The 19,681-nt window shown below is 46.4% G+C and overlaps 1 protein-coding gene across 1 annotated transcript in view; it reads left to right on the forward strand.

The window, feature by feature from the left end:
• Positions 1-388: 388 nt before the first annotated feature.
• The window catches only part of SIDT1 (SID1 transmembrane family member 1), a 69,100-nt gene continuing 49,807 nt past the window's right edge, over positions 389-19,681 (forward strand). Inside the window, exon 1 of the mRNA XM_060269166.1 lies at positions 389-1,408. Within this exon, the coding sequence (XP_060125149.1) occupies positions 1,208-1,408 (201 nt within the window). The 5' untranslated portion in view covers positions 389-1,207. The remainder of the gene's footprint in view (positions 1,409-19,681) is intronic.

A 19,681-nucleotide genomic window follows, 5' to 3' on the forward strand; every position in this document is an offset into this window, starting at 1 on the left:
ATCACTGAAGACAGGAAGGTTGGTCCTTCTCTGATTTGTGGGATGCTCTCCCATTGCAAATGCAACAAGCATTCTTTTTTGGGGGGGGGGGGTTGTAGCCAGGTTTGGTCATTTCGCTCTTCATGCATAACTTATTGTGTCATTTGTTTTTTTGCTGTTCAAACGACCCAAGGTACTAAAGGCTATGTTTATTTTTAAATCAATGAATCAAAGTAATTGCTCAAGAACGAAGCTCTAGAAACTGGCATTTAATCAGGGCTACAAAAATACGCTTATTGCAAGTGGCTGACTTCCGTAACCATTTATCTCAGTATAATCTGTTCACCCCCGCCCCCCATCCGAAAGCTAAATGTGACGTTTTAATAATAAGTACTAGCAACCTTCTCGAAAGTGCTGCGTATGGTAGGAAGTACAGTAGAGAGATTATATGAGCAGGAGCGTGCAAATGGACACGTGGCAGAGGCTGGCGCAAACCACCCAGGCACTAGCGTGGGATTTGCTGCGGGCATTATTTTTACAGATCGCTGCCTACGAGACGATGTCTTGCGAGAAAAGCAAGCGGGGGGTTCTCCAAATAACAATAAACTTAACCATCGTGAAAGGTTAATCGTAAGTGATGTTTCCAACCGGAGTTCGCTTCCCGCCCGGGTTTTTCTGCTTGCCGAGCCCTGCGCGCAATAAACGATTTTGGGTCGCGTCTTTCGGCTATCTCCGTCTTGCGCAAGACTTAAAATTCGAAGGACACGTCCTGGCAGTCGAGAAGTAAAAGGCAGCCAGTTAGTTTCCAACCCTCGGCCGGCTTCCCTTCCCCGGGGACCATAACCCGGGCGGGTTTCTGCTGCGGGATCTCAACCTTTTTGCGCGGTGCGCAGCCTGCTGCTGCGTTATCTGCGGATACCTCCGTGCGCGCCGAGTAGAAGAAGCTGCTGTCTAGACCCAACCTTTTGCCGAGGGAGATCGGCGTCTATCAATTAGACGCAGAGGGGGGAAAGGTAGATCCGGCATACGCGCCTCCAATCCGGATTCACCCACCACTACTACGGCTGTCTGTGGAACGGCCGAGCTGCAAACGGGCGCATGGAGACCCCCGGCGTGGAGAGCAGCGCCTAGCCACGGCTTGAAGGCGACGCCAGGCCCGGCGTTGGAGCGGACCCTGCTTCAGCCGCTCCCGATTTCTTTTCCTCTTCCTCCACCTGGCTGGGGGATCATGAGCGGCTGGGCCAGGCTCGCCGGGCTCCTGCTGGCAGTCGCCGGAACCCGCGAGCTGCAGCCTCCTCGCGCGCAAAGGAGAGGCGCCGGTGCCGCCGGCGCAGAAGAGGCAGCGCAGTTCGACAAAATCTACTCCGGCCAGGTCAACCGAGCCGCCGAGCGCCTTTACACGTTCAACTACACCAGCAAGCCGGGCCAGGTAAGGCGAAGCACCACCCAAGGCTGCTGTCCTCCCCACTGCCCGGTAGCAGAGCCATGGCGGCTCCAGGGGCGCTCAGTCACCACCAGACTCCCGAGCCAGATTCACCTGCCGGGGCAAGGAGCATGGATTCCCGCCCCCCCCCCAACTCCCCAGGCAGGGCGGGTGACGCGAGGAGAGAGGCAGGCCTGTGTGGCCGCCGTTATGGATGGTCGATGGGTACAGACAGCCCTCCGCAGACCTCTCTGAGGAAGAGCTGTTGCAACCAGAGCTTGGATAGGAAGGGCAGGAGGTTCACGGCAGGGAAGCGAGACCCGTCTTGCCTGCCTGCGTGCCTGCAGCTGACTAGCTGCCGCAGCTGGACAGTTGATGCTGGGAGAGATGGATCGACCTTGGTGCGATTCGGTGGGGAAACGCTTATGTCTCGAACCCCTCTTTGGAGGGGGAATGCGCTTTAGATGCGGTTTGGGACCGCAGGCTGCTGATCTTCCCTCCTTGAGAGTCTCTCTAAAGTGGGGGTGGGAGAAATGTCGATTTGTCTGGTCCAATATCTTCTCCAGTTGCCCAGGAAACACTTGCATTGTTTTGGGGTCTGTGTGTGTGGCTGTTTTTTTTTTTAATGCATCCATCGTTAACTTCTTGCCTTTCTTTCTGATGAAACATTTTCTGTGGCTGTTTGCTCGATTTGGGAGTTTTATTCAGAAAAAGAGAGAGGCATCATGTTTGTCTGAAGCTTTTGAGTCACCAAACATATTAGCTCTGTCCAGTAAAGGTAAAGGTAAAGGGACCCCTGACCATTAGGTCCAGTCGCGGACGACTCTGGGGCTGTGGTGCTCATCTTGCTTTATTGGCCGAGGGAGCCGGCATACTGCTTCCGGGTCATGTGGCCAGCATGACTAAGCCGCTTCTGGTGAACCAGAGCAGCACACAGAAACACTGTTTACCTTCCCGCTGAAGCGGTACCTATTTATCTACTTGCACTTTGACGTGCTTTTGAACTGCTAGGTTGGCAGGAGCAGGGACAGAGCAATGGGAGCTCACCCCGTCATGGGGATTCGAACCGCCGGCCTTCTGATCGGCAAGCCCTAGGCACTGTGGTTTAACCCACAGCGCCACCTGCACCTGTCCAGTACTGTATATATATAGATGGATATTTGTCAGGGAAACAAACATCTATTGTTTAATGAGAATGCATTCATAAAATATTTGGAGATGCCATATAACATATTGGGATATAACTGTTACCTACCCAGATATAGCTAGATATATCTATTAGAGTACCCAGCTTCTATGTATGGTGAAGCTATTTCAAAGCAATCCATTACAATCTGTTGCAGCCTAACAGGATGCCTCCTCTGGAATTTCTCTCTCTCATCATTCCAACAATTTCCTCCATAGCCTCTCCAACAATTTCATTTCCCAGAAGGTGAAAGGAGCAACAAGGGGATCATCTACTTTGGGCCTGGTCCTCACCAATTCTTTTTAAAAAATTATAAAATGATGCACCGTTAGCCTTGAACTCCTGATAAATTATTCAGAATACATACAAAATATTCCAAATGCATGTTGGAAATGAAAGGAACATAAAGGGATATTTTATCATGTTTGGTGGACATGTAAAAAAGCTATTTAAAATATTGGACATGAAATCACATTAGGTGCCAAAAGGGTAGAGGTTGAACCCAGGGAGTCTGATGTTCGCTTATAAAAACAGTGGATTCCATCTGCCGTTTGGGTCATTTAGCAAAGAGGATTTCACAAGACACAGAAAATGACTTGTGGAACTCGAAAGGCTTTGGGTGACTTTCAAACTACAAAGGGGAAATAGGAGGGAAACCCTGCCCAGTGGAGTAGCCATATTCAGCCTAAACCTCACCAGAAAATTGTCCATCCATCACAATAGTCACAAAGAGCCCCCCCTCCCGACACATCCATCAATGAAGTATCACCAATAATAATTATTTATTTACATGCAGCCTATCTGACTGGTTGTCCCCAGCCACTCTAGGTGGTTCCAATCCACACAATGTCTTCTATCTGGGGCTTCCCTGAACATTTCCCTGGTTGTGTGCCAGCAACAACTAAAAATATGTTGGAATTAACTCAAGGCATGTTGCTTCCTCCTCCAGAGGTTTATAAGAATGAATTTTATTATTTCTGAGTATGTATCCAGACCTGGAAGAGCATACGGTGGCAGTTCTGGGCTATATCAATCACTGCACAGATACTGTCACAGTAAATAAATACACCCTGGTTTATCCCAGTCAGAAACCCTGGATGAACAGAGAGGTCCAGTGCCTGCTGCGGGATAGGAACAGGTCTTTCAGGCTTGGCGATGTGCAGCTTTACAGCACCGCAAGAGCTAACTTGAAGAGAGGTATTTGACGGGCAAAGCTGGATTATAAGCAGAGGATTGAGGATAACTTTAGTAGAACCAACACGAGGCAGGTGTGGCAGGGGATTCAACAGATTACCAACTACAAACCGAACCTTGGTGCCGTCGATGGTGACCCTTCACTGGCAGAGGAGCTTAATCTTTTCTTCGCTCGCTTTGAGAGGGAGCCACCGGAGATGGCTGTATTACAGGTACCAGCCCAGAGTGGCCCTTCATTTACTGTAGAAGAGCATGAGGTGAGGCAGGTACTGAGGTCGGTGAATCCAAGGAAGGCTGCTGGCCCTGATCGCATCACTGGACGGGTGTTGAGGGGCTGTGCAGGCCAGCTGGCGAGAGTCTTTACTAAGGTCTTCAACAAGTCCCTACACCAGTCTATTATCCCACCCTGCCTGAAGTCGTCAACTATTGTTCCTCTGCCAAAAAAATCCACAATTAGTAATCTGAATGACTACAGACCAGTTGCACTTACAGTGGTACCTCGGTTTACAACCACAATTGGTTCCGGAAGTCTGTACTTAACCTGAAGCGTACTTAACCTGAAGCGAACTTTCCCATTGAAAGTAATGGAAAGTGGATTAATCCGTTCCAGACGGTCCGCGGAGTACTTAAACTGAAGCGTACTTAACCTGAAGCGAACTTTCCAATTGAAAGTAATGGAAAGTGAATTAATCCGTTCCAGATGGGTCCGCGGTGGTTGTAAACAGAGGTGGTTGTAAATCGAGGTATGACGTACTCAGATTATTATGAAGTGTTTTGAGAAACTGGTACGGAGTTACATCATTTCCTGTCTTCCATCGACATTTGATAACTACCAGTTTGCATACAGGGCGAATAGATCCACAGAGGATGCTATCACTACCACCCTCCATGCCGCTCTGTCCCATCTGGAGCAGCTGGGGAGTTATGCGAGGCTGCTGTTCATGGACTTTACCTCTGCTTTTAACACTATCCTCCCCCATAGACTGATGTCCAATCTAGAGGCGCTTGGACTTTCTAACTCCATTTGTCTCTGGGTTTTGAATTTTCTGTCAGACCGCTCCCAGAGGGTTAGAGTAGGGTCATATATGTCCACAGCCCTTAGCCTTAACACCAGCTCCCCACAGGGTTGTGGGTTGAGTCCCCTGCTCTATTCCCATGATTGTACAGCTATCCACTCTAGCAACAAAATCATCAAGTTTGCTGATGACACCACTGTGGTGGGGCTCATTTCTGGGGGGGGGGTGAGTCTGCCTATTGGGACGAGGTGGAATGGCTCTATGGTTGGTGTGGAGATAATAATCTGGTCTTTAATACTGCCAAGACCAAGGAACTGGTGGTGGACTACAGGAAGAAAAAGGCAGACATTCAGCCCTTGTATATTGGCAGGGACTGGGTGGAGAGGGTGGCTGTATTTAAGTTTCTGGGTGTTACCATTGAGTAGAGTATGACCTGGAGCGTGAATACCACTGCTCTGGTGAAGAAGGCCCAGCAGAGAATATATTTCCTCAGACTTTTAAAAAAGAACAGGCTGAGTGAGAGACTGCTGGTGTCCTTCTACCAAGGCTCCATAGAGAGCATTCTTACATACAGTGGAACCTCGGTTTATGAACACCTCGGTTTACGAATTTTCGGTTTACGAACGCCGCGGACCCATCTGGAACGGATTAATTCACTTTCCATTACTTTCAATGGGAAAGTTCGCTTCAGTTTATGAACGCTTCAGTTTATGAACAGACTTCCGGAACCAATTGTGTTCATAAACCGAGGTACCACTGTACTGTATTTGTGCTTGGTTTTCTAGCTGCATAGTCATGGATAGGAAAGTGCTCCAGAAGGTCATAACCACAGCCCAAAAGATTATCGGTCATCCTCTCCTATCTCTGGAAGAACTATACAATTCCTGTTGCCTTAAAAAAAGCAAATAATATTTTACAGGATTCATCTCATCCTGGATATAGTCTTTTTGCACCATTGCCTTTGGGCAAGAGATACAGAACAATTAAATCAAGAACGAATAGATTAAAAACAGTTTCTATCCAAGAGCATAACCATCTTAAATGCTGTAACTAAATAATATGATCCTGGGGAGTTGTGATGGGTGGGTCTGTATGTATGTATGTGTGTGTGTGTGTGTGGCTGTAATGTGTTTTTGTTTTGTTTATGGGATGGCATTCAATTTCATTGTACTATGTACAATGACAATAAAGTATCTATTCTGAATGTGTGTTTGTGCATGTGCATTTCTAGGTATACCTGATTATATTCCACCTTTCCACTGAAAGGTAACTACACGAACACACATGTAGCAAAATGTATTGCTCTGACCCCCATAATAATGCTTGAAGATAATGCTTTAATCCATGTACCGGTACAAGTTACAAGGAAAAGGTGGGACACACCTGGAGCAAAGAAAGCAAATGCATAATTGCCAATTGCAATCAAATTACCCAACTGCTTCAAAACAAAAGCAATGAATCCTGGCCCTCTTTCAATAGCTGGTTTGCAGGATCTGGCCCCAGGTCCATGGAAGGACACCATCTCATATTCAACAGCAGCAGCCAGAAACTTGCAGGAGTTCACAAGCAGCACATGATGTTCAGGCCTGTACCCTGCTTTTCCCACAAAACATGCTTCCTTAGATAAGAGTGTGACCATATTAGCCCATCCTTTTGTCTGTTTTCAAAGATGAAATATGCTTCAGAGAGGGGGAAGAGGAAGGGAATATGGACCTAGGATTGTGGTGGTTTGAGACGAGCAGTGGCGTAGCATGGGTTGTCAGCACCCGGGACAAGGCAAGTAATTTGCGCCCCCTAACCTGTGGATTTTAGCACTTGAGTCTCTTCCACTAGATTAGTTAAAGAAACCCTTACCCCTAAGCACATGTATTGTTTGTTATGAAAATACTGATGTAATTAAAGTAAAATGCATCTAAATATAAGTTTATTTTCAAACACTTTATTGACTGCAAACATGCATTACACATTCTCCACATTTTCAGCAGGTCTATGAATACAAATCTACAAATGTAGTAACCTAGCATGGGCCATGCTATTATATGTCGTCTCACAACCATCGTAAACGACAAAAAATATCAAGAACAAAAACTAAACATCAAAATGGAACCATACCCTGGAGATGATCCAAGACTGGGCTAGATGGAGCCAACTTCCTCAATCCTGTACCTCTAATTGTAATTCTTTAATAGAAGTGCAAGGTATCAATCTGTATATACAGATTAATTTAAATTCGCCTGCTTTTAATTAGCGCAAATTTTTCAACAACAGAATTGAAATCTACATTAATGTCTCTCAATGGACAGTATTGCTAGATTACTCAGTCTTTCTTGGCCCATTGTAGATCTCTGATATGTTTTAATTAGTTTAAGTTTTGAGAAACTTCTTTCACAACTCGCTGTAGAAACAGGGATAGTAATAAAGATTCTTAATGTGACAACCAGGGCCGGTGCGTCCATTTAGGCGAAATAGACAGCTGCCTAGAGCGCCAAAATGGAGGGGGCGCTGCTGGCAAGCCTGCCCGCTGCCGCCCATGGACGCGGGTCTCTTTGCCCAGGGAAGTGCGCTGAGCCTCCGGTCGCCGTCGCCGCCTCGCCCCCTCACAGCGCTGCTGCCGAGCTCGGGGGAGGAGGATGAGGCGGCGTTGGCCCTGAGCGGCGGCGGCAGCGGCGGTGGCTGCGAGGGAGCATCCCTCCTTCACCTCTCCATGGCTTCCTCGCTTGGGAAGTTTTTAAACTCACTTAAAAACACCATTGAAATATTGTGATCGTTCGTATATTGATTTTAGCCGGATCAATTGTTTATTTTTTGTTTTTTCTACTTTTTTATTTTTTCCTATTTTTTATTTTTATTTTTTCTATTTTCTATTTTTCTTCTTCTATTTTTTCTATTTTATTTTTTATTAATGGGGGGGCAGAAGGTGATCTCGCCTAGGGCGCAAAAAACCCTAGCACCGGCCTTGGTGACAACAAAGTTAATTAAACTTTCTTGCCGCTTCCACTTATACACCCAGCGAAGCAAATCTAAAGCTGACCAGTTTGCAACCTGCTCATCAGGATTGACCTCCTTATACAAGATAATGTGGTGCCGAAGTCGAGTTATTTCGGTGAGCATAGATGCAGCATTCAATTCTGTGTACCGAGCACACGTGTGCTGAATTTGTTTCTTAATAAAATCATCTTTTCCAGTATCCAACAATGTTTGGATTTGCAAAAAAGCAAATCGCTGGTGAAGCGTATTCATCTGCGTAGTACGGTTTTTAATTTCTGCCTGAAGCTGATCAATTGCTTCCAGTTGTTCTCTGCTTGTTTCCTGTATTAAGGTCAAGCCAGCATCGCAACTGTTCTCACCATCCATCTTCTACTTGCGTCTTCCAACTCTTCTCTCTGTAGGTATGCAATAGGTTTTGCATACCTGCAGAGCTTTCTCAGTTGCCTTTGACACTAGACTATCACGTTTTTTATGACAAAATAAAGCCAATGCTTTTAACTTTTGCACGCATTGATCAAGCGCAAGTCCTCCTTGCTGCAGGTAGATCTGAGTATCATTTACTTCGGTTAGTACTGGGTTCCAAAAATGCAAGAAAGAGAAAAAAACATATGTCATTATGCAAACTAAAAGACTTCCTGCATCACCCCTGGTTTCAGAGGTTTCTTCTGGCCCATCTCTCAACGCTTCCAAAGCGTCTATTATTTTCTCAGTGTGTTCAGCAAGTACGCATACAGCTTCATGCTTTGAATTCCATCTTGTGTTACACGATCACTTTACACGAATTGGTACATGTTTCTTAAGGATATCCCACCTGTGGGTGGAGCTTGAGAAAAATGCATACACCTTTTCCACAGTGCCAAAGAAAGTAACAGACTTTGTCCCAACACCAACTGCATGCATCCCAGCAAGATTGAGCGAGTGATTGTTACATGGCACAAACATTGCTTTGGGATTCATATCCAAAATACGTTTTTGTACACCACTAATGTGTCCAGCCATAGTCGCACCATTGTCGTATCCCTGGCCGTAGCAATGCTCTAGTTTAAGGCCATCAGCTTGCAACTTGTCACAAATTTGTTTTCTAATGACATCAGCTGATTTCCCATATAACTGAATAAAGTCAATGAAAGACTCTGTCACATGGACTTCTGAATCTTCAATATGCACATATCGAATCACTTGGGACATTTGGTCAGTGTGTGAAATATCAGGAGTGCTATCAAACATTATAGCAAAATACTTGGCCTTTATGATATTTTGAAAGATGACTGTTCGAATGTGATCGCCGAGCAGGCTAATAAACTCATTCTGGCTCTGTGGAGAGAGATAGGACACAACGTAACCATCTGTGCGTTGTACTCTGTGAAGATGTTTGGCAACTGGGTCATATTTGGAGAGTAACTTGAAAGTTTCTAATAAATTTCCACAGTTACCATCTGTTTTTAAATCTTCAGAGTGACCATGTAAGGGTAAGGTTTGCCTGGCTAGATACAGAACACAATCAAGTATTCTGACTAAGATTGCCTTCCATTTTTCAAATGACCTCTGTTGTGCAAGCTGGGCAGCAGCATCAATAGTCTCCTGTTTATGCAGCCGCATTTCTAATTCTTTCCACATTGTAAATGCACTCAAGTGACACCGACACAGGATCAGGATTATGAGTCTGCTGCTGATGGTCCTGCTGTAATTTCAGCAGTACTCACCAAAAACCGGTGAAGGCTTCCAGCTAGCTTAGCTTGTTGCTCTGTCTCTATCTTTCTCCTTTTCCTGCCTTGTGCACCAGATTCTTTTTTGTATGGCATGATATAGGTGTAGTATTCTGCTAAAATTCTAAAAAAAAGAAAATCACTTTCTTGCCTTGCTGCACTTTTAGCACCCCTTCATTGTATAACCATTTCTTTACTCTTAACATAATGTTTATTCACCTTCATGCCTATTGCCTTACTCTTTCAGCAAAAAAATAAAAATAAATTAAAGGTTGCTAGACCCACTGGCTTACATCAACTTATGTTGAGCTGGAGCAGCTACATATGGATCGAAATCTGTCTCGTCACTGTTGAACCAACCAAACTTCAATCCGAGTAGTCTTTGTTTGAGGAGGGTTTTGGCCCTACATGTCGAATGCATGTGATGAGTTTAGTGATCCTGCCTATGCCCTGCTAAGTGTCCAGCGTGCCCCCTTTCAATGCAGAATGACCAGCATGCCCCCTTTCAATGCAGAATGACCAGCCTGCCCCCTTTCAATGCAGAGAGACTTACCTGCCGCAGTTCCCCGCGTCTCCTCGAGTCCTCCCGCCTCCTGCTCGGCAGCTCAGCCAATTGCATGCATTCGCCTTTCGGCCAATGAGGAAGGGGATCCCACTTCCTGATTGGCTAGGAGGAGGATCCGTGTGACAATAGCGAAATGTTTGCGAAATCTGTGATAGCGCCAGACTGCTGACTCTGCTCACTCGCTGTTAAACTGACTGAGCGAACTGTTATGTCAGAGACAGACAGAGTGCATAGGCCCCCCTCCTTGCCAAAGTCCCTTGGAGTACAAACCCTGAACAAACCCAAAAGCAACGCGTGGCTAATAATGTATTACCAATAATTTGATCAAGCCATAATATTTACAAATCATAAACATCAACCTATGATACATGCATAGTTATGCAAAAGTTCATAGAAAAGAAATAGTAGGCGTAATCAATCACTATCAGGGAACACCACAATGGAGGCAAGATGCCTTTCAATAGTCAAAATCCAGCAATATTGCAGTGAAAGGTGCTCCAAACACAGGAATAATGTATTCAAAGTGCTGTAGAATGCAGCAGCAAACAGAAAGCAGAACAGAACAGTTTTTCCAGGATAGGTGAACTGTTTCAAGGATAAGTCTTCATCAGCTGACAATGAAATGGAATACATAACATTAAATTATAAAACGGAAATTGAAATGGCCAACCTGCACGTCAATAAACATAAATAAATGAATGACAAATACATACCCAATAAATTGTCTTCTCAGGTAAAAATAATGACTATGGATCAGTTCTCACTAGCAAGTGTAGTAGACTGATACTGATAGCAGAACGCTATTGGAATTATAAAGGCTATCCACAGGTGTATCAAATCACAGGTAATTTCAGGAAATTTAAAGATACAGTATACAAAATCTAGCATAACAAACACAAACAAAAGCCATGTGTAAAAAACCTTAAATAAAGCAGTTGAAATCTGATTCTGTATTTAAACCCCCCGGCTGTAGGGATTAAAAAAAATCAATCTAGTTTCTTGTTGGTGTAATAATCTAACGTAATCTTTCCTCGTCCCAAGTTTTCTCTGATTGACCCAAAGGGCAGTGTACAGTAAATCTGTATCTGAATGATGGTGTTCTACAAAGTGCTCAGCTAAGGGTGCCTCCATGACTTGGTTCCTCATGTGGGATCGATGTTTCCCTATACGGACACTGCCCGCCTGTGTGGTCGATCCAATGTAAAGTAAATTGCAAGGGCATCTTAGGTATACAAGGTCTGTATGCCGTATTTCTCCGAAAATAAGACACCGTCTTATATTTATTTTTCCTCAAAAAAAAAACACTGCCTTATTTTCTGGGAATGTCTTATTTTTTTTATTAAGTATGGTACAGTTTAACCTACAAGGTTAAACTGCCTATCGCTATGGCTTATTTTCGGGGTATGGCTTATATTCCTCGAATGCTTAAAAATCCTGCTATGGCTTATTTTATGGCTATGTATTTTAGGAGAAACAGGGTACCTGTTAGAGCAGAATTAAATAATGAGATGGAGGAGTAAGCCATAATGTGAATATACTCACCCTAAGGCTGAAGCCAGATGTGAAGCTGAACTTGTAGTTATTTTTAAATTGTTAACTGCTGCAGGGAGCCCTGGTTTTCATTAGTACTGTAACACACGGGGAGGGGTGTCAACCTTTTCATTCTGGTATAGTCCTGATTAAAACAAGTTTCCCTTCTAGGGTTGTCAGACTCAATAGAGGACAGGACTTCTGTGCCTTTAATTGCCCTGCTCTCTTTTGAGTCTGGAAACCTTAAAGGGAAACCAGCAGACCCTTTGTTTAATTTCCAAGCAAAGGCTCTGCTGGTTTCTCTTTAAGGTTTCCAGACTCAAAAGAGAGCAGGGCAATTAAAGGCACAGAAGTCCGTCCTCTATTGAGTCTGGCAACCCTATTCCCTTCTGGTGTCTATTAGTGCTGAAAGAAAACATCACATGGGGTGGGTACAGTGGTTACATGTTGCAATAATGCCTTGCGTTTATCTAATATTCAAAGCACTTCCCATTCCTTGCATCAGGAAGCCCTACAGGAACACTGTATTTTCTCATAGTTGCAAGGTGTGTATGTGTTTGTGTGTGGTGCCTGAGGCAAGATTTAACTTCCTGGTTCACAGGTCAGTCCATTATAGAGCAATCCTATACTGTATAGTCATACCTTGTGTTGCATTCGCTTCATGTTGCGTCTTTTCGCGTTACATCCCGCGGCAACCCAGAAGTACCAGAACGGGTTACTTCGGGGTTTCGCCGCTCGCACATGCGCAGAAACGCCAAATCACGCTGCACTCCTAAGCAGACACAGCGCTTCGAGTTGCAGGCATTTCATGTTATGGGCGGGCCTCCGGAACGGATCCCGTCTGTAACACGAGGTACCACTGTAGTCACCTTTATGGAAGTCCACAAATACACTGTACACCTGCCAAATACTATGCTTATTCAGCCTAGGGCAAGAGGGGGAAATAACTTTTTATTAAAAAGTTAGAAAATGGAAGGATACCCTGCCCTAATAAGCACAATCTTTGTTACTGCCCTCCAATTGCAGGTGGGGCTGGCAACACACCCCATTATGTGTGGCAATAGAAGCAGCCAGTGACAGTGCGACAATTGGGGATACCTCCAGCACACCATCTCGGATCTTGTATCTTACAGAGCATGCAAAGGGATACTATTGCACCCCAAGTCCAATGGTTCCAGGGACATCATGCTCTCACACAGGGATTTTTTTTCTTTTTTTGCCATGCTTTGCTCAAGAAGTCTGCTCAACCCAGCAAAGGAGGTCCCTAAGTGGTGAGGTGCGCAGGATGGCAGCCAAAGCGGCCTGAGCGGGGTGGGGGGAGCGACCAACCCGGCATCTTGTCACATGACTTGGGTTACAAGATGTTGGTGTCGGTGGTGTTTGGGTTGGCGACTTGTGGGAATGTTGTGGATACAGTGGTACCTCGGGTTACAAACGCTTCAGGTTACAGACTCCGCTAACCCAGAAATAGTACCTCGGGTTAAGAACTTTGCTTCAGGATGAGAACAGAAATTTTGCTCCAGCGGCGCTGCGGCAGCAGGAGGCCCCATTAGCTAAAGTTGTACCTCAGGTTAAGAACAGTTTCAGGTTAAGAACGGACCTCCGGGATGAACTAAGTCAGGGGTCCCCAAACTACGGCCCCCGGGCCGGATGCGGCCCAATCGGCCTTCCAATCCAGCCCGCGACGACCCCCGCCGCCCGCTGCCGCCGCCCGCTCTCGCAGCGCGCGGCGCAGCGACGATCTAAAAAATCGGCAAAAAATCGCCGAAAATCCTTTGTGCGCATGCGTATGGGCCTCTCCCGACCCGGAAGAGGTCATTTCTGGTGCACTTCCGGGTCGGGGGAGGCCCATACGCATGCGCACAAGCGATTTTCGGCGATTTTTTCCCCGCCCGTGTGCGTGTGCGCATGCGCACGGGCGCGCGCTCCCCCACCCTCCGGCCCACCGCGCGCGCACTCCCCTGCCCTCCGGCCCACCGCGCGGTCGGCGCGGCGGGCACCGGCCCGCCGTGCGGTAAGTCTGGGGACCCCTGAACTAAGTTCTTAACCAGAGGTACCAGTGTACTAGGAGAGTATATATTGATTAAATATTATCATTCCTAACTCATACTAGTGAGTCATACAGCAGAGTTCATTCCCTTCTATACACAGCAGGAAGCTAGTTGCAGAGCCATTTGAATCTCTTTAGTTAGGCAATCCAATCTGGTATGCCCAGATTGGAGTATATTCCTGGTAAGACCTCTTTGTCCCTCCTAAAAAGAATAAAGACACAATAAGCTTTTTTAAAAAAGTAATAAGAAGTTTACTCACATTCAGTTCCCTGAATGCAGGCTTTAGCTTAGAGTTACAGAAGAAGGTTTGAGTTCATCCCATATGGGAATGAGCCCATGTCCTGGTGGCTGACAGCCAGCAGACAGCAAAAGACATCAGTATCAAGAGAGCAGCATGGCATCAAGAGGAAGAAGAGGACCCCATAAGCTTCTCTTATGGGGTCTCCCAGGGTTATGCCCACCTATCTGGTTACACGCAGGGGGAGGAAGTTCCAGACCAGGTGTGACAGGAAGTCCTTCTAAAACTGGAGTAACACCTCCCAGTGTGTCCACTCTGGGCAAACAGGAAGTGTTGTACTTGCTTGCTTATGTTACACACCACACGACTTAGGTGGTGAATTCTGGCACCTTTTTTCTTTTTTGACTCATGTTTTACATACCTTTTTTCACTGATGTTTTACATACCACACACACACCAGTCATATTAGGGGCAAAAGAGAGGGGCATGCCTGGGATTAAAATTACCTAGCAGATACCACAGAGTCGTTTCCTAACCACTCAGCCACAGCAGGAGACCAGAATCATGGGGCCTTTTTCTCCCACTTCTGGGGTGAAAATTATACAAATCTTTGACTTGCATACTCAGAGCCAGGTAGGTAGCCGTGTTGGTCCGACACAGTTGAAATAAATTAAAAAATTAAAAAAATTGTCCAGTAGCACCTTAGAGACCAACTAAATTTGTTCTGAGTACTGTATAAGCTTTCATGTGAATGCATACTTCTTCAGATACCCATTCAGATATTCAGAGCCATTCATGAATATTAAAGTATTCTCTGCTTTAATGAAACCCTGAAAGAAATTTAGTCTTGATGCAAAGATGGGGAATCTTTTTTTTCCTGTTGTGGACTGCATTCTCAAGAACATGTATATAGCCTGGAGGGGATTTCATTAAATTTTTAAGCATTGACATAGATACAAGATATCAAATGTAGCATTGCCTGGTTAGAAATTTCTCAGGCAATGATAGTTCCAAGACATCTCTAGTTTGAGAAGGCTTTGAAAACTTGCAATTAAAGCTTTACTTTAAGTGGTCACAAATTGACACAACATAAGGTACACCTTTTCAAAGTTGTGATTGCCTTCACCTTTAGATGCCAGAAAAGGGATACAACAATAAAATATTTTAATGGTGTAGTTTATAGAAGCAAACATTCGGTGGTAACCAAGGAGACTATGACCAGGAGGTTGGTAACCATCTACTTTCCATTTTTATGCACTGCAACATTACATTACACCACACACACACACACACACACACACACGGTAAACAATGCTGAGATGTTATAAATTGTATCTCAGGTTGTTTCCATGATACTGGGTGGTTTGCAAACTCTGGGTGGTTTGCAAACACCTCAAAGAAGGCCTATAGGATTCTATAGGATTCAAAATATGAGCTTCTGTTCAAGGGCGTAGCCAGGATCAAAACTAGGGGGGGGCAAGCCATGATCATTCAGGGGCGGGGCCACAAAGTGGGAACGTGGGCGGGGCTACAGGGCCAGCTGGCCTGACGACATCGTGGTGGCGGCAGCGGCGGCAGCGGCCACCTTGTGCTTCTGGGGCTGGCAACGGCGGCGGCTACCCTGCTTGGCTGGAGAGGACGGGAGGGTCGGGCAGGCAAGAGGGGGTGACAGGGTGGGCGAGGGCAAGGCAAGGCACGGCTGCAGTCACGACGGCTCCGAGGCGTTGCTGCATATCAGCATAATATTTCAACCATGTTGTGGGTTCAAGCCCCACCTTAGGAAAAAATTCCTGCATTGCAGGGGGTTGGACTAGATGACCCTTGTGGTCCCTTCCGACTACAATTCTATGATTCTATTGATATATTGCCATAGCATATGCATCATTCTGCTTTCTTGAATTGTCCTACTCCTAGGCATAGCAGCCAACTCCTAGAGGCCTAGGTGCCTCCCCCCCCCAAATACTAGTAAATACCGTATGTGAAAGAGTCATCCCCCCCATGTTGATGGGCTTTCTATGTGGGGCTTATCTGCCCCCCCCATATTTTATTAAGAATGGAAGAGGGAGGGAAGGAAGGAAGAAATAGAGAGAGGGATAACTCATATTTGTGGGTGCCTCTGGGTGACGCTGTGATGCTGGAACTCTGCAGCAAGAGGACGGGAGGGTCGGGCAGGCGAGAGGGGGTGGCAGGGCGGGTGAGGGCGAGGGAAGGCACGGCCGCAGTCACGACAGCTCCGAGGCGTTGCTGCATATCAGCATAATATTTCAACCATGTTGTGGGTTCAAGCCCCACCTTGGGGGAAAAATCCTGCATTGCAGGGGGTTGGACTAGATGACCCTTGTGGTCCCTTCCGACTACAATTCTATGATTCCATTGATATATTACCATAGCATATGCATCATTCTGCTTTCTTGAATTGTCCTACTCCTAGGCATAGCAGCCAAATCCTAGAGGCCTAGGTGCCTCTCCCCCCCCCCCAATTACTGGTAAATACCGTATTTGAAAGAGTCACCCCCCCATTTTGATGGGCTTTCTATGTGGGGCTTATCTGCCCCCCCCCAGTATTTTATTAAGGATGGAAGAGGGAGGGAAGGAAGGAATAATAGAGAGAGGGATACCTCATATTTGTGGGTGCCTCTGGGTGATGCTGTGAAGCTGGAACTCTGCAGCAAGAGGATGGGAGGGTCGGGCAGGCAAGGGCGAGGCAAGACAGGGCCGCAGTCTCGATGGCTCCGAGGCGTTGCTGCATATCAGCATAATATTTCAACCATGTTGTGGGTTCAAGCCCCACATTGGGGAAAAATTCCTGCATTGCAGGGGGTTGGACTAGATGACCCTTGTGGTCCCTTCCGACTACAATTCCATGATTCTATTGATATATTACCATAGCATATGCATCATTCTGCTTTCTTGAATTGTCCTAGGCATAGCAGCCAACTCCTAGAGGCCTAGGTGCCTCCCCCCCAAAAAAAGAAATTACTGGTAAATACTGTATTTTAAAGAGTCCTCCCCCCCCATGTTGATGGGCTTTCTATGTGGGGCTTATCTGCCCCCCCCCGTATTTTATTGAGGATGGAAGAGGGAGGAAAGGAAGGAAGAAATAGAGAGAGGGATAACTCACATTTGTGGGTGCCTCTGGGTGACGCTGTGATGCTAGAACTCTGCAGCAAGAGGAAGATACCGGTACACCTGTACAGGAGCCTTGTAAGCAGCTTTCTCTCTGCTTGATTTACAGCAGGCACGTCCAACAGGTAGATTGTGATCTACCAGTAGACCACTGGATGTCTGTGGTAGATCACTGCTAGATCACTGGCACCCCTAAAAAAAGCTCACCCAAATTTTTCCTCCTCCCTAAAAAAAGCTGAACTATGACCTGAAGCCCTAAACAAAAATGGGCCTCCCTCCCTCCTAAAAGAAGCTCAACAAGTTTGACCTAAACCCCCCAAAACAGGGCTTCCCTTCCTTAAAAAAACTCAACGGCTTTGACCTGAACCCCCCCAAAGGGGGTAGATCACTCCCAGTTTTTAACTCTGTGAGTAGATCAGAGTCTCTTGGGAGGTGGCCACCCCTGATTTACAGTATACAGATGCAGGAGGAGGGGCAGACTGGAACACCAATGCTTTTTATAAACATCACTGTGTCTATCAAAGCTACAGCCCCCCCCCTTCTTATTCACTTCCTTTTAGCCTTGCAGGGCCACCTCAGTCAAATTGAATCCTCTGCACCCTCATTAAATCGCCAATAGAACTGTTAATGCGATCCCTGAATGCCCATTAACAACTCCCACTGAATAACAATAGGGTGAATAGGGTGGACCTTGCCTGAAGGGATATTATGCTCCATTGTCTTAACTGCTTAAGTACTGGTAGCCACTTTGCTTTATTTATTTGATGTGTTTTTGTTACAGCTGTGTTCCCGCCCCCAGCAAGTGGAGAGCTGCTCTTGCTAAAGCAAAGCCCTTTCCACTTCAGTTTTTGGAGGGGCAAAGTATTGGTTATGGTCTGTAAAATACAATAATTTTTTGCTTCTGGGGGGGGGCAGCTGCCCCCTCCTGCCCCCCTGTCTACACCCATGCTTCTGTTCTTCAAAAACTATTCAGTGCAAAAGATGGCAATGTATGGACCAGAAGTCTCATGTGGCTGGCATCAGAGCTTTTGTGTAGCTCAAGGCTGACAGAGTGAGGCAGTTGCCAGAGGCAGTGATTGGTGGAAGGAGTGGGGCAGTGGTAGCAACACACACACACACACACACACACACACACACACACACACAGAGAGAGAGAGAGAGAGAGAGAGAGGGAGAGGGAGGGAGGGAGGGAGGGAGGGAGGGAGAGAGAGAGAGGAGACACCCTCCCTTATGCAGTACAGGTCTCTATGTGCTATGAAGGGCTCCTGCTCCCCTCTCTTGGAGTGCAATGAAGGATAGTATCCTGTGGAAGTACAATTCATCTGTGTGAACTTCAGCAAGAGGAATGGGGTGGGGGTTGTCCCTTGCTTTAGGCAGCAACAGGCCTTTGTGTGGGCCACATCCTATATTCTGAGAACATAGGCTTATTTTATTATGTGAGCTTTCAGACTTCATGACTGTGGAGAACATGGGAATGATAGAATGCCATAGAAGTTCCAAAGAAATAAATAAAAAGACAAATGGCTAAATTTATAGGCTTTGAGGTTTTATAATTTGTAGTAATTACAATTCTTAATCTTTCTAATTCCACATTGATCTGGTGAGAACAGGGATTTGTCATGCTTACAAGTTTTTCAAAAATCCCCACCACTGTCTCTCTGGCCTAGACAAGAGGTGGATTCAGAGCAGTGTGACCAGTTCTGCCTATGATGTGTTGCAACTATTGATGTGGTGCAGAGTATAAAGCGTTGGGTTGACAGGGAGAATTTACGTGTGAAATATCACAGGTTTCATTTTGTCCCCATGGATCCTGGACTCGAGGTTGCCTTTCCAGCTTTTATTAAACTTTATGGAGGAGAGAAAGATATGCTTGTCGCATAGCTTGTGTTGCCATGGCAACATTAATAGACATCTGTCGTGAGGACATCTGGCTTCTTGAGCCACTTCTGCCCTGCGGATGTTTTGGGTCTGTAGCTGACAGGCAATTACAGGTTCTCCTACATTCTTCCTCTTTTGCTGGACATTGTGGGCAGGAAAAGCTTGGCTTATCACTACACCTTCTGACGTTTTTGATGTGAGATAACAGGAGTGGCAGTCAGGGTGGGTAACCCCAGTGAAAGATTACTGCCCATCTCAGGATGGAGGGCCAGAGGCATAGAGCGGCAGGAGTGGGCCGAGTCACCCATGGGGGCGAGGCAATCCGTGCATGGGAGTGGTGCACGGGGGCAGCACGGCAATTCGCCCAGGGGGGTGGCACGGCAAGCTGCCCACCGAGTCTGCCTGGTGGATGCAAGCCCTACGCTGCCATTTTGGGCAGCGTGTGGCCCTGAGCCACCGCGTCACTCCCAGGCGAGATGCGTGGCTTGGGCACACTGCAGGCGAGGCCTCGTGCCGCCTCCCACGGTGTGCCATTTTGTCACACAGACCCCTCAAGGATGACACCTGGGGCGGGCCGTATCCTCCTTCCTATGCACCTGTGGAGGACATCTTTATCATAGCTGCCAAGTTTTCCCTTTTCTCGTGAGGAAGCCTATTCAGCATAATGGAAAATCCCTGGAAAAAAGGGATAACTTGGCAGCTATGATCTTTATAAGACGCAGGGGGATGGGGGCAGGACACTCCAGCAGAATGCCAAGTGGCATTTGCTATGAGAGATACTGGTGACAATATTCCAAGTCC

The sequence above is a fragment of the Zootoca vivipara genome, chromosome 16, assembly GCF_963506605.1.
Source record: "Zootoca vivipara chromosome 16, rZooViv1.1, whole genome shotgun sequence".
In the NCBI taxonomy this organism is placed as follows: Eukaryota; Metazoa; Chordata; class Lepidosauria; order Squamata; family Lacertidae; genus Zootoca; species Zootoca vivipara.